A 24,398-nucleotide genomic window follows, 5' to 3' on the forward strand; every position below is an offset into this window, starting at 1 on the left:
GCAGCTGCCTCTCCGGGAGAAGGGCAGGGAACTTAGGACCTGCCCACCAACCCAGGGCCACCCGGGACAGGCGGGGCGGCTCACAGGGAGAAGCACACACAGACGCAGTAAAACAGGAGAGCTTTATGGTCAGAGTGGAGTGGTGGAGGAACACGAGAGAAACAGTGTCTGACGACCTCCCGGCCTGGCCGGCAGCGAGCCCGAGCGCAGGTGCAAAGCTGGACCCTGGGCCCGGGAAAAGGCGCCAGTGCCGCCTGGCGTCTGCCCCCCATGCCGAAAGGGGCAGGAAGCGGAGCCCGCCCGCGCGTGGGGGGCCCAGGAGAGCGAGCGCAGCGGGCCAGGGGCAAGCAGGAGCCGGCCGGTGACGAGGACGCGCCCCGCCCTGTAAACAGCCTTGCGGCCTCCTCGGCCTCAGTCCCATCCCTGAGAAGCGCTGGGGGCCGGCTCCCCGCACGGCCCAGCCCGCTGCCCGCTGCCCGCTGGCCGGCTCGGTGCAGGGCGGGCCCAGCCTCCCCAGCGAGTGTGGAGCAGGCCCGCGGCCATCCCCGCGCCGGGCCGCCGTCGGCGGAGCCAGGCCTAGAGCTCCTCGTAGTCCCCGCCCCCGCGGTGGTGGCCGCTCGGGGCCGCACCCCCCAGGAAGGCTTCCAGCTCGTCGGCCGCGGTCCTCTCGGTGGTGCCCCTGGGCCGCCGCCGCCGCTCCTGCCGGCCCTCCTCCTTGTCCCTGGTCTTCTTATGCTTGCTTTTCTTCCTCGCGGCCTTTTCTTCCTCCTGGGAAGGGGGGTGGCTCAGGCCGTGTGGACGCCGGGACCCCACACTGCCCAGCGGGCGCCCGGAGGTGGGAGGCAGGGCTCCTACCTCTTTGCTTTTCTTCTTTTTCTTCTTCTTCTCCTTCGAGGGAGGCTTGCCCTCCTTCTCTGCACGGAGGAGACACCGCGTGGGCCTCACAGCCTCCCCAGTGCACCCCAGGGCTGGGCGGCACCGGCTGGAGAGCACACAGGGGCACTACCAGGCTATGCGGGTGGCCGGGGCGCTCTCTCACCGTGGGGCCGACCCACCACAACCCCCACTCCTCCGCTTTGGGGGACAAGGAACCTCCGGGACGTGTCCCAGGTGACACTGCAGGTCGGGGCCCAGGATGGCGGGCAGGGCCAGGGCCACAGGGAGCCATGGGTGCTCCAGGGGCTTACACAGCAGGCCAACTCTCCCGGCCGCCAGGTACCTCCCGGGCAAGCGCTCGGCAGGTGGCGGTGGGACCCCCAGCCCCTCAGCTACCTTCGTCACTGATCTCCTTGTGGCCCGTCTCCTCCAGTCCCAGGCCAAAGAGATCCGAGTCATTCTTCAGTCTGAAGGAGGACACGGGGGGCTTGGAGGGCGGGGGCGGCTGGGCGGGGCGGGCGTCCTCATCCGTGTCGTCAGAGAGGTCCTCTCGCACCGGGAACTCCTCCTGGAGTGGGGGGCAGGTTGGGTGGCCACCTGTCACGTGACCCTTGTGGGATGGCTCCTGCACTTCTCGGGCAGGTGACAGCCACCTCAGGGGCCCCCACGCCCAGCCTGGACTTGGGGTGGCCAGCGGGGCCCGGGTGTGGCAGCCGGGACACCGCAGCCCTTCTGTGGTTGCTGTCATGGGATTGGGCCCCAGCACCCCGCCCTGGGGTCACATGCTGGTCTGGGGCTCTCAACCCAGGATGTCGTCACCTGGCCCTCTCTGCTCCATCCTGCCATTCCCACCGAGACCGTCCCCTCCTCACCGCTTTCCGCTGAGTGTCTGAGTCGCTCTCGAAGTCAGGGTCGTCCATGACGAAGGACAGCATCTGGGCGGCGATGGGCCCCTCGGGGTCACTTGATGACGATGATGACGCCACCTGCTCACCCCTCTTCTCCTCGCGGCCTCCCGAGGGGTCCTGGCGGTGGGACTTGCGGACACCTGGCCGGCGGGACTCCACGGCCCTAGGTGGCCTCGAGGCCTGCGTGGATGGCCTTCGGGACAAGGGCGAGGTCAGGGGGCTCTCGGCCGCCCCCACCCCAGGGCGCATCCCCTCCACGTACCGTTTGGTCTCTGGCTCGGCGCACTTCTGGGGGGTCGCGGCAGTGGCCTTGGTGTGCCCCGCCATCCCCGCTGCTTCCTCCTCGCTGGCAGTGGTGTCTCTCCTGGGGACAGGGCCCGCGGGCGGCCTGTCTTCAAGGCCCACGTCATCCTGGAAGCCTGCCACCAGTGGGTTCCCCCCCGGGGCCTCCCCATCGCTGCAGAGGAGGGGCAGGGCGGTCAGAGGACACGAGGCGGGTACGGAGAGTCCGACTTCCCACCCTGCGCCCCGGACACCTCTGGATGTCCTCTCTGCCGGGTGTGGGCACCGGGCCGGGAGCCACTCTACCGCTGGTGCTCGGCACTTGCGTGAGGACGCGGGACACGGAGGGGACCCACCGGTGTGGCAGGAAAGTGGCACAAGCTGGCGGAAGGGGGGGCGCGAGGTGGGGGCCTGGGGGAGGGGCAGGGATACCACCACACACCGGGAAGCTGTGGGGGGTGGGGGGGCTGCTCCGTTTACGTGCAGTGTGGGTGCCCTCCTGCACGAAGGCCGGGTGAAGGGTGTGGGTGTGGAGGGGCTCGGCTGCCGGCTCAGTTCTGTTACTCTCACTCCCGGAGGGACCGGCGGGTCTGACCTGGGGTCAGTGTGGCGCGGGGGAGCCCACGCAGGACAGGCCCGGAACCCGTGACAAGGGTGAGCGGCAGGGGTGGGGTGGCCAAGCCTGAACTGCTCTCTCTCTCTCTTTCTCCCCCTGCCAGGCCCAACCTCCCAGGGAGCCCTCACAGGCTGCTCGTCCGCCAGTGCTCTCAAATGGCATCAGCCCAAGAACGTGTGGACAGGCAGGTCACGGGGCACCACAATATGCCAGGTCGGGCCACCTGTGTTACAGGCCAGCCTCGCTGCCCCTGCTCCCTCCCTGTGGCAGGGGGACGAGCCCCAGGTCCAGCCGCCAGTCAGCAACCCGATGGCTGGTCTGAGCGGGCTTCCTCCTGGAGCGTGGAAGCTTCCCTGAGCCCTTCCCTCGAGGTCCTGCTGGACCGGTGAGGCCTGTCCTCTTTGCTCACCCAGGGGTGTGGAAGGCAGAGGGGAGGCTGAGGGCCCCGACCTGCCTGGCCCCTGCTCTCACCTGTCACTATCCTGTGAGACCTTGGCTTCGACTTTCTTCTCCTCCTTCCGGGGGGCCGTGTCATCCAGGAAGCTGCGGTCAAGGCCATCTTCGGGAACAAAATCCTCCACGTTCTGGACTTTTGCCGGGGCCTCTGAGGCCGGGGCTGGCTCTGTGGACAGTACAGGCCGGTTCCTGCTTGTCCGACGCCTGCCCCCGCCGGGCCCGTCCCAGGCTGTATGTAGGTGACCGGCCACGGGGCTGCCTGGCCAGGAGGAAGGATGGGGACCCCCTCCCGGTCTCCAAGCTCACGGGGCCAGGGAGGCCGGGCGCCCCGCCACATCGCCCGTCACGCCCACCCCGAAGAGCTGCTCCCGGGCTTACCTGGGGATGAAGGGGCCGCCTCGGCAGCTGGCGACGTCCCGAACAGCCTCGAGATGATGCTGCGCCGCGGGGCGGGGGCTGCGGGAGGCGGTGGGGCCTCCGCGGGGGGTGGGGGGCAGGGGCAGGCCGAGGGGGGTTGGAGGGGCAGCTGTGGGGCCGGCTGGGGCGTGCTGGGGCTGGAGCTGCCCGTGGACACGGTGCTCGGAGGCACCACCGGAGACTGGGAGCCCGAGGACGGGCTCTGCCCGTTGGCGGCCAGTGGGGACGCGTGGCCACGGCTGCGTGCCTCCATCATCTCGAGGAAGCTGGGGGGGACACAGGGCAGGCAGTGAGCAACCTGCCTTCCCCTGGGGCTCTTTCTCTGAGCTGCGGGTGACAGCAGAGTCCTCACCCTCGGGCTTATCAGCCCTCCTGCCCCCCAGGCCTCAGGCAGAGCACCACAGGGAAGGTGCCGGTGGGTGCTGATAGGCAGGCGTGGTAGTCCCCTGGCTCACGCCCTGAGCTCTCCACCCGTGACGCAGGACCTGCGATGGGGAGGCCCCCAACCCCCGAGACAGGCAGCAGCCAAGACCAGGGGCTCCAAGTCCCACGGGAGGTCGGTGACGAGCCCCACCGCTCGTGGGCCACCGTGGGGAGTGCCACCAGCCCGTGGCATCGCCTTCCCCGTGGAGGCTTCCCCACAGGAGGCCTGCAGGGAAGAGCTGGCCCGTCTGCTGGCTGAGCTCCCTGGGCACCGGCGCCTCCGACTCAGGATTTCCGGGGCAGGTGAGAAAGGAGGGCAGGGCGAGGGCGGAACCCGGCCGCCCGCCTACGTCTGCGGCGGCCTAGCCCCCATGTTCCAGGAAGCGTCGCGGAGACGTCTCTGCCAGGCCCCTGGCAGTGCTGCCTGATGCCGGGGCTGGCTGTGGGGTGAGCGCGGGGACTCTCCGGCTGCCATCGCCCCAGGGGGCAGGGGGCAGGGGGCAGGGTGCAGGGGGCCGGGTGGTGCCGGGTGCCCGCGCTCTCAGCCAGAGGAGCTGACGGAAGCAGGTCAACCCCGGGACGGGCTCCACGGTGAGGGCAGTTGCTCGCCAGGGTGGGGCTCCCACCGGGACCGGCCAAGCAGCCCAAGTGTGTGAAAACTCACTCCCCCAGAACCGCTGGAGCCGGTTCCAGAACCAACGAACGGATCTGGCTCCAGGGAGACCCTAAGGCCCTTCGGAGTTCCTGGGGGGACAGGCACCTACTGGGGTGCCGGCGCTCCCAGGACAGGAGCCCAGGCCGGGAAGCAGCGTGTCCCGCCTCAGCTCCGACGTTTACGTGCCTTCTCTGCGCACCAAACAAAACGCGAGCACCTGTCTGTTCGGGGGCAGCTCAGGTCACACCTGCCTGAGAGAGCGCGTGCCTCCCCGGGGAACCGTGGAGGGCGGACGGGACCCCGAGCATGCAGCGGACAGGGGCGCTCAGCACCACTCAGCCGTGCCGCTGGCAAGGCACACGCTCTGCTCTGAACCGCTCTCCCTCCGCTGCTGAGGACCGAGCTCCCCACTCCTGCCCCACAAGCCTCCCCAAGGTCAGGCCTCCGAGAGCCCTACTCTACATCGCCATCGATCTGGGAAACCGAACTCAAACCCACGGCAGCCCCAGCGAAATATATCGGGGATGGCCGGTCTCGCCAGGGGCTGAGGTGGACACTCGGCCTGGGGTAGCGGGAACCGTGGCCCAGAACGGCAACCGTGTCTGGCAAACGGACGGTCAGCTGTACCCCGGTTACCCCTGTCAGCTTGGGGCCCCCTGGGGGCCCATCAGGTCAATTAAGGCCTGGCCCCAACCTGCAGGGTGGACATGGGGAGGGGGCAGGGCCTCAGGGTGTCCGTCCCCAGGGCACGTCTGCTTCCCGAGGCGAGGTGGGCTCCACCTGACACGTAAGCTGCCTGTTCTAGAAAGCAAGGGTGTCGCTGCGCGTTAACGATAAAGAACCCCGATACAGGGAACAGGGAGGGCTGCGGGGCTGATCTCACCGCGAGGGCCGCCCTCCTCTCCCTCTCCTCGGGGGCCTGGACTCCCCCTGCCTCGCTCCAGTCTGTGCACGGCCACATCCGAGGAGGAAGCGACTCGGGTTTTTGTGAGCAACACGACCGGCCCAAGCTGCCGGGTCTACCCGGGCGGGGCTAGAGGCGTGCGTGGCGGGCCCGCCCTCGGTGCTCCCGCAGAGCCTGCCCGCAGGTCTGACCCGAGGCGGCCCCCGGGCTGACGTACATGTCGTAGTTCTGGTCCTCTGTCTCCTGCTGCACCGACAGTTCCTCCAGCGTGGCGTCCACGTCCAGCTGGTTCGTCTCCAGCTGCCGGAGCAGCGTCTCTCTCTACGGGGGAAGCAGACCCCTTCAGCCTCATGTCCTGCTCGGCCAGCCCTCGAGGAATTAAGCAGCAGCTGAGCACGGGGCATGGCGCCCAAGGTCTCGTCCGACACCCAGGCGGTTCGCGGTGGCTCCGAGGACGAGGTCATTGATGTTAGCACCCCCCCCCCCCGCCCCCGCAGACGGCGCCCCGCCCACACGCGGCCCCAGAGGTCCAGGCGGCCCCGACGTGCGAACGCGGCTGTGGGGCCGGAGCTCAGCGCCTCAGCGCCTCCGCGCATCAGCCGCACGACCTTCTGCCGCTTGCTCCAGCGACACGACACGCGGTGTGGCCCGCCAGGTACAGGGGACACCTCCGCATGGGTGTGCGGGTCGTAGCTACAGGGATCTATGACAACGATGCGGGTTCCCCGAAGGAAGGGCAGGGTGCAGTGACCGCGGACACTGCCTTGAAATGGGCCCATGCCAGCCTTCCCTCCAGCCGCAAATGGCAACCACCCTGTCTGCAGGGCCCTGGTTTCCTTCCAAAGACAGAAGGACAGGAGAGGAAAGACCACCACCTCCCCGGGCAAGCCGCCTTTCTGGACAAAGAATGGAAACCACTGTGGCTGCAGAGGGGCCGCGGGCCAGCATCCCAGGGACAAGATGTCACGAGTCCTGCCGCGATGTGCCCAGAAGGGCAGTCGCCTCTGCGGGCTTCTCCCTGAAAGCCCAGAGCCTCGACCCTGAACGGGGCTCATGGCGCTCGCACAGCCCAGAGCAGGCTCAGGACGACATGGGAGGTGGGGCCGGGCCTGAGCGGGACACCTCGGGGGGCAGCGTGTGGCAGTCGGCGGACCCTCGCTGCTTGTGGTTTGGAGAGAGGTACCGAAGAAGCTGAGCGGGCGGTGTGAGAGCCCTCTGCACCGTCCCTGTCCCTTCTGTGTGAACCTGACATTGCTCCAGAGTAAAACGTTTATTAAGAAAACAGGGGGACATCTGGGTGCCTCAGTTGGTTGAGTGTCCCTCTCTCTTTTATTTACTTATTTTTAATTTTTAAAAAAATGTTGTTTTACTTTTGAAAGGGAGACAGAGAGATAACCAGAAGCAGGCCCCAGGCTCTGAACTGTCCGCACAGAGTCCGACGCGGGGCTTGAACTCACGAACCGCGAGATCATGACCTGAGCTGAAGTTGGACACCTAACCGACTGAGCCCCCCCAGGGGCCCCAAGGGTCTGACTCTTGATTTCAGCTCAGGTAATGATCCCAGGGTCGTAGATCAAGCTCCATGAGGCTCTGTGCTCAGTGTGGAGCCTGCTTGGGATTCTCTCTCCCTCTCCACCACTCGCTCTCAGTCTGGGAAGGAAGGAAGAAAGGAAGGAAGGAAGGAAGGAAGGAGAGGAAGGGAGGGAGGGAGGAGAGGAAGGGAGGGAGGGAGGAGAGGAAGGGAGGGAGGAGAGGGAAGGGAGGAGAGGGAGGGAGGAGAGGGAGGGAGGGAGGAGAGGGAGGGAGGGAGGAGAGGGAGGGAGGGAGGGAGGGAGGGAGGGAGGAGAGGGAGGGAGGGAGGGAGGAGATGAAGGGAGGGAAGGAGGGAGGAGATGAAGGGAGGGAGGGAGGAGAGGAAGGGAGGGAGGGAGGAGAGGAAGGGAGGGAGGGAGGAGAGGAAGGGAGGGAGGGAGGGAGGGAGGAGGAGGAAGGGAGGGAGAGGGGAAGGAAAGGAAGGAGGAAGGAAGGAAGGAAGGAGGAAGGAAGGAAGGGAGGGAGGGAGGAGAGGAAGGAAGGGAGGAGGGAGAGGAAGGAAGGGAGGGGGGAGAGGAGGAAGGGGAGGGAAGAAGGAGGGAAGGAAGGGAGGGAGGGAGGAAGGAAGGAAGGAGGGAGGAAGGAGGGAGGAAGGAGGAAGGGAGGAAGGGAGGGAGGGGGGAGAGGAAGGGAGGGAAGAAGGAGGGAAGGAAGGAAGGGAGGGAGGGAGGGAGGGAGGGAGGGAAGGAGGAAGGAAGGAAGGAAGGAAGGAAGGAAGGAAGGAAGGAAGGAAGGAAGGGAGGAAGGAGGAAGGAAGGAAGGGAGGAAGGAAACAGGGCAGGCGTGCTACCTGGACTCAGCAGGCCGCATACCAGGCACTGTGCCTGCACAGCGTGTGTGGGGGTGAGACATGGCGGGGCTCTCCCCGCAGCTACGCACCAGCGGGGGCCACCCCTGCCACGAGGCGGGGGTCAGAGGAGCTGGGGAGCAGAGCCCTCCTGTGGGCCTTTGGGGGCAGGCTGTGCCCACACGGGGAAGAGGCACCCGAGCAGGCCTGGCGAAGGCCATGGCAGGGGTCAGGGTGGGTCCAGGGGGAGAGGGGCTGGGGCACCCGCCGGCCCACACGTCTAGTTCCTGGCTTGTTGGCCAGAGACGGCCTGACACATCTTAAGGATCCCTGAATTCTCCTGCAGCCACATCTGTGAAAATTCTAGAAAGGCCTGGGTCTCAGGCTAGCAGCAGAGCAGAGGAAGGGGACGGAGGGGGACGGAGGGGGACGGAGGGGGAGGGAGCAGGCGTCACGGGGCCGCCGGCACTGGCACAGTGAGCCCTCACGGCAGCCGCATTCCAGGCAGACGGCTCTGGCTCTGCTCGGGAGGGTGGCCCTGCCCCCGCACTGGGACGGCACCTGTGGGCAGCAGCGCTGCCGCTCTGCCCCGGGGATGGGCTCACCTGGAGCTGCAGGAACGGGATGTTGAAGAATTTGTGAAGGTATTTCAGGCCAAAGCTGTTTTTCATGGAGGACTCGGCGTAGCGGAAGTAGGAGGAGCCCGGGGGCCTGTGTGCAGGAGGAACAGAAGGTTCTAGAGGCTTGGAGGGGGGGGCGTTCAGCCCCTCTGGAACGCGGACCACACCCGGGCCAGCCAGCCCTCCACGCCCCCGAGGGGGGCCTCACTGCATCACCCCGACACCCAGCCCCGACCCGGCCTGCCTGGTGCCAGGAAGCCACTCTGCCCTCTGCAGACCCTCTGCCAGTCACTCTCTGACCCTCGCTGCCCGCAGCAGGGCCCCTGCTGGAGCAGGGGGGAGGAGTCTGAGCCCCTTGGGATGCGGCTGGGCCTCGAGTCCGAGGAGCAGGAGGGAGGGCAGGAGGGCATCCCAGGTGCCAGGTCTCCCGGCCACCCACCCACCTGTCCAGGTTGTCGATGAAGTCACGCACGTCGTCGGGCAGGACGACTCGGTGCTCGCCCATGTCGCGGTAGTTCCCCAGCACGCACACCGGCACGTGGGCCGGCACCTTGGGAAGCTCCCGGAGAATGTAGTTGAAGGTCCTGAGGGGGTACAGGTGAGGAGAGACGTCCTCAGGGTCAGCTGTGACACCCCCACCAGCCACTTCACCCGGAGCGCACGGAGCCGGGAGGGCCGAGCCCTCGGTTCCGCTGGTTCCCGCCTCTCTCGACCTCCTTTCCTGGAAGTCCCTTGGGTGAGGTGTCTCTGCACCCCCCGTGGGGCACGGCTGCCCCGTGGGGCCAACACGTGGTGCGAAGCGCCTCCCGACCCAGAGACCGCCACCGGGCACGATGCGGACACGCACGCCCGTGCTGACAGACTGGACTTCATTTTCCCGGGAGGCACAGTAACTGAAACTGTTATCAAAGGACCAAAGGGTCCGCCTCCCGCCCTGGGGCCCGTCTCCAGCATTCTGTCCGAGGCCACGGGGCCCAGCGACTCGGGCCTGGCTCCGGCCCACGCGGTCCACGGAAAATGCCGCCGCCCCACGAGGGCTCAGAGGAGCCATTCTCGTTCGCCGTGGGAAGGCTCCAGACAGAGTGGCACCGCCGGCAGGGTTGCCGCGGCTGCTCCCGTCCGTCTGGGCTGACCTGCCCCTGCCGTCCCTGCCCCAGGCCCGCGGGCGGGCTCCTGCTGCCCCTCACACACAGCACCTCCCCCCTCCCCCCTCGCTCCCGCCAGTGGTCCTTCCTGGCCTTGGGCAAAGGCCGCGGGGAGCTTCGGGGATGCCGAGGGCCTACCCAGAGCTGCGCCCTCGCAGATTCTAGGCGGGGAAACCACCTCTAGGTGCCTTGGCGGCAGGGACCACTGCAGCTCATTCGGGAGACACGCCGGCCTTCCCTGGCGCCGACCCCGGGAGAGCAGGGTGGCCGCCTCTCGCACAGGCACGTCTGTCCGTGGGGGCCACCGTCCTGCTCTGCACGCTTCCGAGGTGCGCCCTGCTGCCACCCAGGGGCCTCCCGCGCACGTGCTAGTGATGGGTCCCCGGCGGGAGGGACCGCATCCCTGCGGGCCGGGAGGGACCGCATCCCTGCGGGCCGGGAGGGCTGACGGGAGGCCCCGTCAGATCCCTTGGGCCTGAACCCTCCAGGTTCCCGAGAGTGAAAGCTTGACCTGCGCAAGGCCGGCGCCTCCGACCGTGCGCGAACGTGCCCTCAGATAAACACAGCGTCTGCGGATGCGTGTATAAGAGCCTGTGTCCCGAAGACGGAATCTGTGTGTGCGGCGCCCTGAGGAAAACCTGGCCGGCACCGAGTGACGCCTGGGCCAGCCTCTCACGGCGGGATGACGTATGTGGTGGTGAGAATTTCAAGGCGGAGCTAGACCCCACAGGCCATTTTCGCCAGCCCCCACCTTGGGCTGATGCAGAGGCGGGACCGGGGAGTCCGCTCGTGTCGCCCGCGTGGCCCGCTCCCACGCTCCTCCCCGCAGCCTGCTCTGTAGCGTTTCGCTGGGATTCTCGCTACGCGCCCCCTCGTGATCAAAGGATGTGGGGCGTGTCCTCGGGGAGCCCCAAACGAGCGGTCGCTCGATCCCGCCAGACGCCGCGTGGTCCTCTCAGGGAAGGCCGTGGGCTGTGGGAGGTGCGCCTCCCCCGGGGCCGTGCCCCCCACCCGGCCCGCCCGCCACACAGAGACGTCCAGAGACGGCTGGGCCTCCGCTTCCCGGCGGCTGAACTGCTGGAGCGCACGACGCCCACGGACAGGCTCCCGTGGTCTGGTACCAGCCGCGATGCCGGCGTAACCACCGCCCGCTGGGCCGCAGGGGGAGCCCTCCGGGTGGCGAGGCCCTGGGAGCCTCGACGGCCGCTGCCGGCCAGTGCCCCCTTACCACTGCTTGGTGATGTCGAACATCATGACCACCCCGTTACAGTTCTTGTACACGTCCAGGAACTCGGCGTCCAGGGCCATCTCGGACTCCGCCTAGGGACAGGAGACAACTGGGCATAAGAGAGGGTGCTCCGGGCAGAGTCCCAGGGGCGAGAACCCGGTCTCCTCCTGGAAATGGCTGAATAGGACTTTCACAATCTGAAAAGACAACAGCTATTTTCGTTTTGGGGAAAAAAACACGTAGACGATTATCCAGGGTGGGGGTCAGAAAACTTTGCGTCAAAAGGTCCAGCAGTGAACAGTTCAGGCCCCGGGGCCACGTCAGCTCTGCCCCTGATCAGGGCCTTCTCCACCGGCCAACAGCATCCCACCCACAGGCCTCACAGCCGTCACGCCACACAGAGGGACGAGCGGGCTGGAGCAGCCGGCGCCCCATTGCAAGATGTACATTCCAGAACTGAGGAAGACACTTGCAAAGAACCTTCTAGAGTACACAGGGCCGCGGGCTGCACGCACACAGGCTGCGGTGCTGGGGCCAGGGGCAAAGTGTCATGCAAAGGGCCAGACAGACCTGGACCAGGTGGTCACTTAACCCTCCTGCCCTAGAGGGGATCAAGGAGGCTGCCTGCCAATCGTGAGACCATCTACGGGCAGGAGGACACAGAGAGCAGGGCCCTTGGGAACAACGTGAAGGCCTCCCTCGAAGGGAAGGGGTGCCGGTTTGCCTGACTTCTTTGTGTCAAGAGTGGTGGCCACAGCGAGAGCCTATTCAGAGCCACACTCGTGCCCACGTGTGCGTGGGGCCACACGGTTTGACCAGTGCACCTCGACAGCCCTCAGCTCAAACTCCCTGCAGGCCAGCAGCTTAGGCAGGCCCGGCCATCCCAAAATACAGCCGTGGGCGGCGCAGGCTCGCACGAGGAGTGGGGCCGACTGGTGCCACTGGGGTCCCGGGGAGGGTCCCAACCCCCATCTGAGCGGTGGGCCCCGTGGCCGGACACGGCCTACCCACCTCCTGGGGGTCGTTCTCCACCTTCAGGCCGTCACCTCGCCGCCTGCACTTCCCTGGTCAGAAGACACACAAGTCACAGAGGGAACTGTGGCTCCAGGGAGGGACGCGGCTCCCCACATCCCACCCTGTGCCCGGCCCCCACCTCCAGCAGGCGCCGTACTCTACTGAGGAGGAGGCCCGGGGAGCCGCGGCCCCCACAGCGGGCACTGGAGCAAACCCACCAGCGCCAGGGAAGCGGCCGCAACCCTACCGAGACCTTCTTGGCAGCTGTAGCCGCCGACCTCACCAGGAGAGGCCCTGAGGGGCTCCAAGAGCTTGGCCTAGACTAGAGGGACGTCCGGCAGGGCTCGGGGCCGCTCAGCAAGATCACCCTAACGCCCCCACCCGGGCTCTGGTTCGAACTCGGGCACTTCCTTCCCGGATCGACAGAGGTCCCAGCCCTGAAAGGGCGCTGCCGGCTGGCACAGGCTGGCACGGCCCAGCCCGTGAGGTGCTGCACTGGAGGCCAGAGAGGCTCCCCGAGCTGGTGCTGGTGCCGGCCGAGCTGGGCCCGGCCCTGAGTGGCCCCAAGGAGCTAAAGCCAACTCCAGCGGGTCCTGAGGAATAAAGAGTTCCACACCATCACCGTTATAGACTGGGCGCGTTCACACCAGCTGCTGCCTGTCCCCACAGCTTCTTTTTGACCCTCTAACCGCCTTTGGGGCCCATGGGGCGCAGCGGGCGGTCCCTGTCTGACGGCAGCTGGCCACGTTGCGCCCTCCTGGTGGCCGCTCCCGGGCCACAGGGCCGCATCCCAGCACCACCGACACTCTCGGTGAGCTTCCACTGCCCTGGGGTACGAGGCTGCTCCCAGGTGCCCTCCCTTCTCGGGGCGCTCCAAGACTCGCCGGGCCTCGCCTCCTTGCCACTCTGCATTTCCCACCAGGCTCTCAAACCCGACGCCCTCTGCTGCTGTGCATGCTCACACCCTGTCCCACAAGCAACGGGCTGGGGTGGTGGAGGGGACCAGGCGACACGGAGCTGCAGGGATGCTGAGCACTCACCAGGGGCCCCGCGGCTTAAGCCTCCTGGCCTGCCTGGAGCTCCCGCTCACCCTCAGGCTGTCCTACAGCAGCCGAGTCGGGCCTGGGAACCTACACCCACCTAAACCCGAAGACGATGGTGAGGGGACAGGGGTTGCACTTTCGGCACCAGAACCCAGAGCTCACAGAAGACAGACCGTCCTTTCTTGCTGAGGACACCTGTGGCTACGGCAAGCCTCCCAGGCCAGGGGTGACACCGTGCTCGGGAGCACAGGGCACACATGGGGCACCGGCACCAGGGAGGAATAGGGGCTCTTGCCCAGAAACACAGAGGAGAGAAGGAGAGGGCTCCGAAGGGGGAGCATGCCCGCCCCCCTCACCAGGCGCACTGGGGTGTGGTCCTGACAGCTGGAGCACTTCCCTGTGAGAGCACAGAGACACCACCGCCGTCAGCGACCGTGGGGCAGCAGTCACGTGGGCGCATGCCCCTGGAGGGTAGCAGCTTCAGAAGCCCAGGAGCTGGTCCTCAGCTCCGGGCCCAGGGCACTACATGAGGGGCACTGCTGCAGGAAGGGCTTCTGGAACAGCCTCGTGCAGGCCTCTGGCTTTGGGGCCCACCCGCTGCCGGTCCGTGTCTGCCCCACGGCCACGTGCTCTGTCCCAGTGCGTATTTCACATTTAAGCAGCAGTGCATTTAAGCAGCAGAGGCCGAGGTCCCTACAGGTCACTGCTGTGCGTCCGCCCCGCCACCCTGGATGCAGGAGGGAGCGGCCTCAGATGCAGAAACTCAGGGAAGCAGCACAAGCCCAGACCTCCTACAGCCCCTGGCTGTTCCTGGGGGCAGACCTTCTGGTCACACACTCCTGTGTCCGCCCTGCGGCTGCGGAGAACCCAGAGGTTCCCGTGACTCACACAAGGACACGCCCAAAGCGTGAGTGTGGGGGAGGGGGGACATCTGCTCCGCAGAATGGACGAAGCATCAGGAAAATGTACTTGTAATAAAGAGACAGGACTTACCTTTGTCAACTACGTCCCAGACCTCAACCTTCACGATGTCGTCAGTGGCTACAATGGGGGGATACAAAGATTAGTGCCCGACATGACCGTCGACCTTCTGGGCAGAGGGGCTTTTAGGGGCTGCCCAGGTGTCCAGGTTTGTTCCCACTCTTCAAGGGTGGGTCCCCCGCCAGGAGACACTGCGCTCCTCCCTCAGCACCTTCTCCAAGAACAGCCCCCCCTGCCCTGCCCCCCACGGCCTCTGTAAGAGCCACGGCCCCTCCCCCCTCCCTGGACGGCAGGGAGACTCATCGCTCCTTCAGGCTCCTGCTTAAGGCGCAGTGAGCAATCCTGGCCTGTCTTCAGCTGACATGCCACCCCTTTCCGGCGGGTGTCCCTGGGGCGGGCTTGTCCCTGGCCCGGGTCCACATGGCCAGGTGCTCTTTGCAGGTGCACCTGGGGAGCAGGCTCTGGGTGCTGGGTCAGGCCTCGGTGGGCCTGATGGTGCTCAGGCCCGACTCTCACCCAGCAACCGGCCTCAACTTCACTCTCCAGGACGTGGGCCCACTCTAGCTGGCCCCCGGCATCAAGTTTCCACCCAACCCGTGGGTGGAGCTGGTCCAGGACAGGCCCCTGAGGGGAGGGGGGCCCTCGTGCAGGCCGTTGGGACACCTCTGCCAGGCTTGCTCAGAACTACTGGCCTTTCTGTGCTCTGCCTTTTCCTCACAGGGAAGAGACCCTCAGACCCTCCTTGGCGGTGCTCCACCTGGGAGGGGTGCGGGGGACCCAGGGGGCCGACCCCGCGAATGGCCAGTCCGGGCCCAGGGCCCAAGCGCAGGACGGTGGCTCGCCGCTCCACCCCGGGTTCCGAGGGGAAAAGGGAGAGGTGGGGAGTTGCCACACGCCTGCCCCAGGCTGAGGGGCACGGCCAGCTTCACCCCCGCTGGGAGGGGGTGCCGTGGGTGGCTGCCCTCAGGCCCCGCCAGCCCCAGCTGATGACTGGGGTGGCGCCGATCCACGCAGCCGTCCTGGGACGTGGCGGGAAGCGGGAACTTCCACAAAGACCCCGTGTGTTGACAACTACATTTTTTTTTTTTCAATAAAAACGGATGTTTAAAATGGTTCAAAGGACTTTGGTTTCATGATTTCTGAACCCGCAAAGCCACTGCCCTGCCGCCCACGGGGCCGCCGTACTGTCCCGGGGGCAACAGCGCCTGCAGCTCAGCTGCAACCAGGGGCCTCGAGGTGCCCCGTGCTCTGTCTGTCACGTGACCTCGACCTTGCAAAGGTGAAGGGGCGGGGCTCAAAGGGACAGAGGGGTCCTTCCTGCTGGTACAGCATATGTGGGCGCAGGGCCGGCTGTAACGGGAGCAGCCCCCCCCCCCGGGGCACTCCCTGATGCGTCACATGTGGTAAACCTGGAACTTGAGCCCTCTGGTGGTCTCTAGGGTCTCAGAACCGAGGGGGTCTTGGCACAGCCCCCCACGAGGCGCCCCCACCACTGCCTCGTCTGTGTCTCTGGAGCAGCTTCCCACGGGAGGGGATTTCAGGACAACCCCAGCACGGCTTTAACGGGTGCCCCCACTGCGGCCCTCTGCGTTCAAGGTCTACAGGGTTTCTGTGAGGACAGCACAGCCGGGGAGGCGTCTCCGAGGGACCGAGGCCTAGGGAGCCTCAATAGAAGCCCCGACCGCACAAAGGGTGCGGTACCTGCCCCCCAGCTCAGGAGGGCGGACCCTCGACCCGCCCCCCTGCCCCCAGCCTGCCCTCACTTTTGTAGTTCCAGTGGATGCTGGTGACCCGGATCTCCTGCGTGGGGATGTACTCCTCCACGAACTGCTTGCCCTGCAGCCGGTGCCACAGCGCGGTCTTGCCCGTGTTCCTGTCTCCTCGGATCACAATCTTCACTGGGGGTGGGGGTGGGGGGGACAGATCGGGTAAACAAATCAAACCAACGGCAGACTTTAACTTCACCGACAGGAGCCCACTTGCCACCCACGTTCCTTCCACACAGAGCGTGGCCCGCGTGGCTGGCGAGCAGGGAGGAGCCCAGCGCCGGGGAGCGGAGCGGCCTGGCTGGGAGACCCCCCGCAAGGGGTCGGGCCCCTGCTCGGCCCGTGGACGAGACCACACCGTCCGTGTCCCGGCAGCCCGGCCCCTCTGCTCTCCCTCCCTGTCCACGACCCTGAAACATTCCCCCCGCCCCCCCCCCCCCCCCCCCCACCGCCCCGTGCTGATGGAGTCAAACCGGGCTCGGACTTTACACCTGCCGGAGAGCGGTCTCGCCTACAGCCAAATGTCCTGGGGACCCCTAACTCCCAGGGTCAGGGTCAGGCTGCCGGACGGGTTGGGCGGCAGCTGATGTTCTTAGGAGGCTCCCTAGGTTTTGGTAGTTTGCTCTTAACCCACTTTCTCACAGCCCTGGTATTTTTAGCACACGATTTTGTAGAGCGCCAGCACTTTCCAGGCCGCACACGTGGGGTTACGGCAGCAAGCCCGTGTTCTGTGCCGTACCGGGCCAACGTGGATTTACGTGGCGGCCCGTGTGCCAGGAGTGCGCACGCGGCAGTGAGCGAGCCCGCAGGCAGCGAGTGCGGGGACGCGAGGGGCAGGCGGGGCAGCCGTGGATGAGATGGGCAGCCTGCGCCAGGACCCCGCGATGCTCCTGGGCCCCGCGCAGGTGCCCGGCGCAGCAGTGTGGACGGCGGATGGTGCTTCACAGCCTGGGGCTGGGTGAGGCCAGCAGGGGCTTGTCCAGAGCCCTGGCCTGGCCCCACAGCCGCCCGGCTTTTTTCTCCTGCAACCCGCCTGCTCCAAGACCCCTGTTCTCGGACACTCACTACTCATCCCACGAAGCGTGGTCACCACGTCAGCTCCCCCGCCCCGCCACCCTCCCCAGCTTCCGCCATCAGGACATCAACTCCCCCCCCCGCCCCGCCACCCTCCCCAGCTTCCACCATCAGGACATCAACTCCCCCCCCGCCCCACCCCCAGCTTCCGCCATCAGGACATCAACTCCCCCCCCCACCCCCCCAACCCCCCCCCCCGCCACCCTCCCCAGCTTCCGCCATCAGGACGTGGTAGTTGTTTTCAACTTGAAGCACCTCCAGTCAGACCAGGGGCGTTCCTCTTGCTCCCACTTTATCCCATCACCAGATGAGACACAACAAGCCACTGCCCTCAAGGCCGCGGGCAGTCTAGACGCGATTCCAGCCAGAAGCCAAACACCCGGCAGAACCGGGGAGAGCCACCAGGACGCGTCTGTGCTGTCAGCGCAGCCCTGGGGATGCCCTGGGTCCCTGTCACGAGCCTGAACACCCTGCAGGAAGCGTGTCGCTTTAGGAGAGCACCCCCCACGTTAAGGACCCACACGAGACACGCGTTCGGTGAGGGTGGGTGGACAGAGGCCACGCGCAGCTCACCCCGAGGGCGGGAGCACGAGCGCGGAGCCCCCAGCGCGTCCCGGCGGCGGGCCAGGAGCTGGCTGTCCTTCACTCTCCGGATGTTGCTTTTGATGGCGTCAGACTCTCACTTCATGGTCGCGCTTTCCCTGGTCTTAGCTTCCCCGGGCAGGCTCCTTTTCAAACCCACTTGGCCTTTTTCTATGCTCTTCGGATTCCGCTTACTTCCCGAAACCCCTTCCACTTCTTTAAACACACTCTACGTACTGACTTTGTCACCGAGGGGCAGTCGGCACACAACACGTCGTTAGTTTCAGGCGTGCAGTGGACCCGACGCCGTATACACCACAGAACGCTCCCGCGCTCCGCGTCGCGACCTCACCACTCAGAGCCGTTAGGGTGCTACTGACGTGCACGACCGGATCCCCTGAAGCCCGAGCCCCGAAGCCGCCAGGGCCTGCTGTCAGCCTGCCCTGCTCCTGCCGCTGTCTGCCGGTTTCCTGATCTTCCACCAGCAGCTCCAGTTTCTTGGAACTTTATCCCCGGAGCCTCTCCAAGGTCCGGGCTGGAGCCGCCGTCGGAAGGCACCTGTGGTATTTCTGCCCGTTGTTCGGAACGCTAACAACCTGGGAAGACCTTAAGTAAACCCTCCGTTTCAGACTTCGGGACCACACTGATGATGCAGAGGCAAACCCTCTCGGAGGTCACCCACTGGGCTTGCACGGATCTGGCTTTGGGCGGGCTCCCCTGGGAGAGGCCCCTTCTAGAATGGGTTCAGGGTTTTCCCTCCTGCCCCACGGGGACCAGCACCCAGCCAGGGTCAGGCAGGTGCCTCAGGGAGAAGGCGGCTGCAGAGCCGGCTTCCCTCCCAACATCACCCCCTTTGCTTTTAAGAAATGTGCACTAGACAGCTGCACAACCTTTATCTGAGTTCAGAACTGAGTGATGCGTCGACGTTTTCCTAAATGTTTTATTCAAACTTTTAAAATGCTTTTTGGGGAGCCTGGGTGGCTCAGTCGGTTGAGCGTCCGATTTCAGCTCAGGTCATGATCTCGCATTCGTGGGTTCGAGCCCCACCTCGGGCTCTGTGCTGATGGCTCAGAGCCTGGGGCCTGCTTGGGATTCTGTGTCTCCCTGTCTCTCTGCCCCTCCCCCACTCACACTCTGTCTCTCTCCTTCAAAAATAAACATTAAAAAAATATTTTTTTTTATTAAAAAAAATTTTTTTTTCAACGTTTATTTATTTTTGGGACAGAGAGAGACAGAGCATGAACGGGGGAGGGGCAGAGAGAGAGGGAGACACAGAATCGGAAACAGGCTCCAGGCTCTGAGCCATCAGCCCAGAGCCTGACGCGGGGCTCGAACTCACAGACCGCGAGATCGTGACCTGGCTGAAGTCGGACGCTTAACCAACTGCGCCACCCAGGCGCCCCCCCCCCCCAAATTTTTTTTTTTTAAGTTTTTTAAGGGAAGGGCTGTTCAGCTTACTTAACTTTATCACGCTGCCAGAAACAGAGGTTGGGCGCTATGGTAAAGAAGGCGTGAGAAGTCCATTTCCTACATATAACAGTGTCCCAACAAAGGGAGACTTCACACACACACACACACACACACACACACACACACACACACACACCTTTTTAAAGTAGGCTCCATGCCCAGCGCAGAGCCCAACGTGGGGCTTGAACTCATGACCCCGAGATCAAGACCCGAGCTGAGATCAAGAGTCAACGCTTAATTGACAGAGCCATCCAGGCACCCTGGGAAAATTCATTATTTTTATGTTAATTTTTTCCCTTTAGAAGGGCACGCATCTGCCCCTGCTCCACACTTGTATTTTTTCTTGTGCTGGTGGAATTCTATGTCCTAGTGGAAAGCTCAGTGAAAGAGGGGAGTCCTTGCCTTGGTCCTGATTTGAAAAGAAACGCTTCCTATGTCTCATTAGTATATACGGACGCAGGTTATGGTAAATACTCTTGAACAGGTAGAAGAAGTTCCTTCTGTTCCTAGTTTGCTTCTTAAGAAGTGGGTTTTCTCAGGGTACCCAGCTGGCTCACATGGTGGAGCATGTGACTCTTGATCTTGGGGTTGTGGGGTCGAGTTCTATGATGGTGTAGAGATTACTAAAAAATAAAAATCTTTAAAAAAAAAGTGGGTTTTCTCTTTTTATTTTCTGTAAATCACGAACGGGCGTTGAATTTTACCAGATGTTCTTGCACCTTTTTCTCCTTTAACCCGCCGGTAAAGCGTAGAATGTATCTTTTCTATTAATCTGTGCACTCCTGGGCAGTCCTGCTTGGTCTCGATACAACGGTTTGTTATGAATATTTTGATGACTTTCTAGATCCGATTTCCTGGCTTCTCACTGGGTTGTTCCCTCTGTGCTCATGGACAGGACCGGACGGTTACCCTTTTGGTACTGTCCTCCTCTGTCTTGGCAGCAGGATTTACCAAGTGCAGGAAGCAGGCTGAGTGCCCCTGCCCTCTGTGTCTTCTCCATCAGTGTGATGCTTGCCTCTCTGATCTCAGATTTTGTATTTCTCAGGGTCGGCTTTAGGGGCCATTCTCTAGGACACTGCCCACTCTAAGTTTTCCGTTCTACTGGAGCAAAATTATTCAGAACATTTTGTATCTTAAAACCTTGTAGTTATGGTTGCGGACTCTTGATCACTCGTGACATTTGTCTTTTTTCTTTATCAATCTCTCCAGAATCTGCTTTACCAGACACACACCATGTTCCATTCTGGTGAACATTTCAATTGAGTCTTTTAAAAGAGTCACGGGTTTTTGCTTTTTTCTTGGTCATTTCCTTCCTTCTCCTTTCTTGGGGTTTATTCTTTGTTTTTTTCCTAAATTTTCAAACTGTATTCCTAAGTCAGTGACCACAAGTACGTGGGGTGTTCATGATCACTGAATTGTATTGTTTTAAATTTATTTTTATTCACTCATTCATTCGTTGAGAGACAGGGAGAGCGAGCGAGCAGGCACCGGGGAGAGGGGCAGAGGGAGAGAGAATCTTCAGCAGGCCCCATGCCCGGTGCGGAGCCTGACACGGAGCTTGATCCCACAACCCTGGGATCGTGATCTGAGCCGAAATCAAGAGTGGAACGCTCAACGGACTGAGCCATCCAGGCGCTCCCGCCCAGTAACTTAAATTCTTAACATTCATTCACATTTGCTGTGACACATCTCAAGTTAATTAATCTCTTTATCTTCCTTGTAAACAGCGCAAGGCCTTTCCAATGCCTTAACTCGGATCAGCTCGTCCCGGGCTCTGTGAGTCTCTCCAGGGGTTCAGTCCCTCCTTCCACCTGGACCATGTTAGTCACCATCGCGGTGATGGCCACGACCAGCGCTTGCTTGGATCTCGCCCCACATATTCACCGGTCTCGGCGCTCACCTTAGCCTTCTGAACCCCACCCCCGTGTCGCGGGCGCCGTTTCCATCGGCCCGGCGCACGACCTTGGTATTATTTCGGTGGGCGCCTGTGCACAGCAAACGGTCCAGCTCCGACTGCAAACGAGCTGAAGCACACACACTCGCGAGTAACTGCTTCCTCGGGTGAGGACCTCCCTCAGGCCGCGAACGGGGCTGCTGCTTCCGTGGCGTGTGGGCTGCTCCTCTGAAGGCGGGCTGGGCTCTGGCTGCTCCGTGGACTTCGATGTTGAAACGCTCGCGGGATGTTTTTAAAACCCTGGACTGGGACTTCTTGGGAGTTTCACGTACTTCATGGATTCTGGAAAACCCTGCCTTCGTTCCCTCAAATATTGCTTCTTCCCCGTTCTTGCTAATCTTGTGTGAAACTCGTACCCCATGTGTGCTCCATTCCTGTGCCACACAACTCTCTTCCGGGCGTGAATTCTCTCCTTAGTGTGGTTATTACGCCGATTCACCTGACTGCTGGCTTCTTGCTTTTAACGGCCATGTTTCTCATTCCCAGCTGTTCTTTTTGGTTCTTTTTCAAACATGACTTGTCTGTTCACACACTCTTGATAGGATTTGAAAGCCGTTTCCTTCTTACCCTGGAAAAGCTCTCACCCTGAAATCAGCCTTTCAGAAGGTTTTTCAGTGAGAAAGTGTTTAAGTCCATTTCTAAATTCTAGCACTGAGATCCAACTGGCCAGGACTCTGGCTGTCCCAGTGTCTGGACGCTGTCTTTGTGAGGAGTGCAGTCCTGACAAGTTCCATTACGACTGGCGTTTCCTGACCTGGGAAGGTGCCCCAGTTCAAGCTTCTTCACTAAACGCGGCCAGTAAATCGTGTCCAGGGTAGAAAGGATAGACCAAGTCAGGTAACATCCTTTCTTCCACTTTGAATGCAATTAACTTTCAAACTATAATTATGGTCCAACGTCTCATTCGGGTTTGATTCTAAGTTTGATGTGTGTGCTGGGGCTCTTGCATATATGACATGAATCACTTCTATTATCACAGCAATTTAAAAGAAAACTTTGCCCTAGGAGGACAAGGTTCCGTAAGAGGCAACAGATACACTTGGAAACCATCAACCCTTGCGTGTAAATATCTTGAACCTATAGTCATCAGATTGCTGGCTGGTTTCCCCTAAATAAGGTATTTTGGAAAATAAATGAAGGAAATTAAAGTTTCCAAGTTGCACACTGTTCACCTACTGGGCCAATCTCCCTCTAAATGAGATTTCTCTCCATCTCTCCACCTTTGCTGCAGTTGTAGGGAGTCACAGCCTGTCCCTCAACCACCCGAGGCTGGGTTCACCTCTCTGGAACAACTCTATGGCACCTCCCCCTTTTTCCTAACCACCCTCGCCAGGGGATGTGCCCGTCAGGGAGTGCTTTTTAGAAGGTGAAAAGTTTAGTTGCCAGCTCTGATTTCCACACAACTAGAATTAAGCTTAAAATAATACTCTAAGTAATAAAAGTAAATAAGAGAGCCAAATGGAAATTCTAAAGCTTTGTACAAATGAGTAACTCGACTTACCATTCTCTTCTCTGAAAGTGACAAATGCATACAAAGTTGAGAGTTGAATACACCTACATCTAAAATATCTCTCTTTAAAACCTGCACAGAGGTCTTTAGGGGCCCTGGTTGGCTCAGTTGGTGAAGCATCCTACTTTGGCTCAGGTCATGACCTCGTGGTTCACAGGTTCGAGCCCCGCGTCGGGCTCTGTGCTGACAGCTCGGAGCCTGGAGCCTGTTTCAGATTCTGTGTCTCCCTCGCTCTCTCTGCCCCTCCCCCACTCGTGCACCGTCTCTCAAAAATAAATAAATGTAAAGAAATTAAACCTGCACAAAGGTCTTTCTAATTAGTTTAATATTGCATGGTACCACCTCAATATGTCATCATAGGGACCAGAGAGTTCCCCTGAAAGTGGCAAAGGGGGCGGGGGTAGGGAGGAACCCAAAATCTTGTAGCAATATATGCAAACACTTGAAACGAAAACAATTTAAAACCAGATAACATAGAAGTCCTTTAAGTAATGCTAGGAAAAGGCCAGCCAGATGGAAAACCTTAAAAGAGGCCAAGAGGACCATCAGCCTCAGGAGCTATACATTTTACATAATTTATGACAGGACTGGAAACGTCCTGGGCTCCGAGGGCGTCTGAAAATAACTCCTCCTTCCCTCGGGGGAAGAGAAGTCTCCTACAATAAGAGTCTCTGTGCCTTCTGGAGCTTTTTCCAAATATATCCCTTACAAATGCTTCTTAAAAAAAAAAAAAGAAGAGGGGGGCAGGAACGCGTGGCGTAGATGATATTCTCTTCAAACTGAATGCGAAGTCTACAAAGAAAAATCCCAAAGCTCAAACCACCACATCCAGCTGGATCTCACCGCCCCTGGGCAGGTTGTCACGTGGTTCATTGACGGGGAGCCCATCACCCCTTCAAGCGTCACAGACCACAGAGCTCTCCCCACGTTATATAAGAATCACTCTTGGACGAGGTTATCCGGGCCAATCAGGGCACCGCAGAACGCACCAGGAACCGCCTGGGCGAATTTTACCGTGCAAACTAAACGCACAGATTTCTTAACGTGCCCGTATTCCTCGGGAATGACCCACCGGTCAGAGGGGAACGCCACGGGCCCAGGCGCCCCCACTCCGGCCCTGGGGTCCTCCAGGACCTCGTCTCCAGCCCGGCATCACCTCCCGAGCCCAAGTGAACATCCCTAGGGTACCTGCCACAGGTAAGGGCTCAGCACATCTCACACGGAGCAACAGGACTTGCCACGTCTCCCCGCAGACCGCCAGGCCCCGGGGGCGCGACAGGGCCCTGGTCTCTGCCAAGTCCCAGTCGCCAAAGCCCGGGCCTGCGGACCCTGCGGGGCAGCGCCCTCCTCCACCCGTGCCCTCGGACCCCCCTTTCCACGTCCCCTGGCAGGAACCCAGCGCGCCCGGCCTGCACTCACTGTTGTACTGCACCCCTTTGGCGAAGCGCCTCTGCAGCGCCTGGTTCATGGATTGCAGCCCGGCGGGGATATTCTTGTCGCGGCCGGGAGCCTGCTCCGACCCCACCAGCTTCTTGAGCGCGGAAAACATCTTCCCGCTCCCACGTCCGAGCCCGGCGCGGCCCGCGAGCTCAGCGGCGGCGGCGACGACGGCGACCCGGCGCGGATCGCACCATGTCCCGGGTCCCGGCGGCCGGGCGCCTGCTTCGAGGGCAGCTCAGGGGCTCAGCCGCGGCGGTTCCGCTCCAGCCCCGGGGACCCCCGGCGCGGCCGCCCTCCGTCTGTCAGAACCGCCATCTTGGCGTCGGCTCGGCTGGGCGCGCGGCTACGGGGTGCCGCGAGGGCCAAGAGGGTGCGCGCATGCGCGGCGGAACGCGAGCGGAAGCGGACTCGGCCGGGCGCGCCTCTGAGGGGCGCCGCGAGTGCCCCGGCTGTGCGGCGGCCTGGGGCTGTGCGCATGCGCGGGGCAGTGGGCCGGAGGTGCGCGCGGAGCCACGTCAGCCAGCCGGCAGGCCGGCCGGCCGGCCTTCGGGGCGGTCCCCGGGCTCGCAGAAGGCGCTTGACACCTGTCCGCTTCCTCGCCGGACCCCTCCCCCCCACCGCCGTTCACCCCCTAACCCTGGCCCCTCACCCAGC

General features: G+C 62.7%; 2 protein-coding genes across 4 annotated transcripts; one reads left to right on the forward strand and one right to left on the reverse strand.

Annotated features, from left to right (window-relative positions):
• Positions 1-103: 103 nt before the first annotated feature.
• RABL6 (RAB, member RAS oncogene family like 6) lies at positions 104-24,044 on the reverse strand. 3 transcript variants are annotated; one of them, XM_045043902.1, is made up of 15 exons: positions 23,724-24,044; positions 15,712-15,846; positions 13,961-14,008; positions 11,922-11,974; positions 10,911-11,002; positions 8,981-9,121; positions 8,523-8,628; positions 5,755-5,858; positions 3,517-3,821; positions 3,154-3,304; positions 2,047-2,241; positions 1,749-1,977; positions 1,273-1,444; positions 856-914; positions 104-768 (listed from the first exon to the last, which is right to left on the reverse strand). In XM_045043902.1, exons 1-15 carry the CDS (start codon positions 23,851-23,853, stop codon positions 577-579), a joined length of 2,112 nt encoding a protein of 703 aa, XP_044899837.1. In that variant the 5' UTR covers positions 23,854-24,044; the 3' UTR covers positions 104-576. The 3 variants fall into 3 exon arrangements, with proteins under 3 accessions (XP_044899837.1, XP_044899838.1, XP_003996133.3); XM_045043903.1 differs by lacking the exon at positions 15,712-15,846; XM_003996084.6 differs by having other exon boundaries at positions 1,749-2,241.
• Positions 3,821-6,842, forward strand: LOC123381794. The gene is made up of 2 exons (XM_045043909.1): positions 3,821-6,192; positions 6,362-6,842. Exons 1-2 carry the CDS (start codon positions 5,940-5,942, stop codon positions 6,730-6,732), a joined length of 624 nt encoding a protein of 207 aa, XP_044899844.1. The 5' UTR covers positions 3,821-5,939; the 3' UTR covers positions 6,733-6,842.
• Positions 24,045-24,398: the final 354 nt, after the last annotated feature.

The sequence above is a fragment of the Felis catus genome, chromosome D4, assembly GCF_018350175.1.
Source record: "Felis catus isolate Fca126 chromosome D4, F.catus_Fca126_mat1.0, whole genome shotgun sequence".
Taxonomy (NCBI): Eukaryota; Metazoa; Chordata; class Mammalia; order Carnivora; family Felidae; genus Felis; species Felis catus.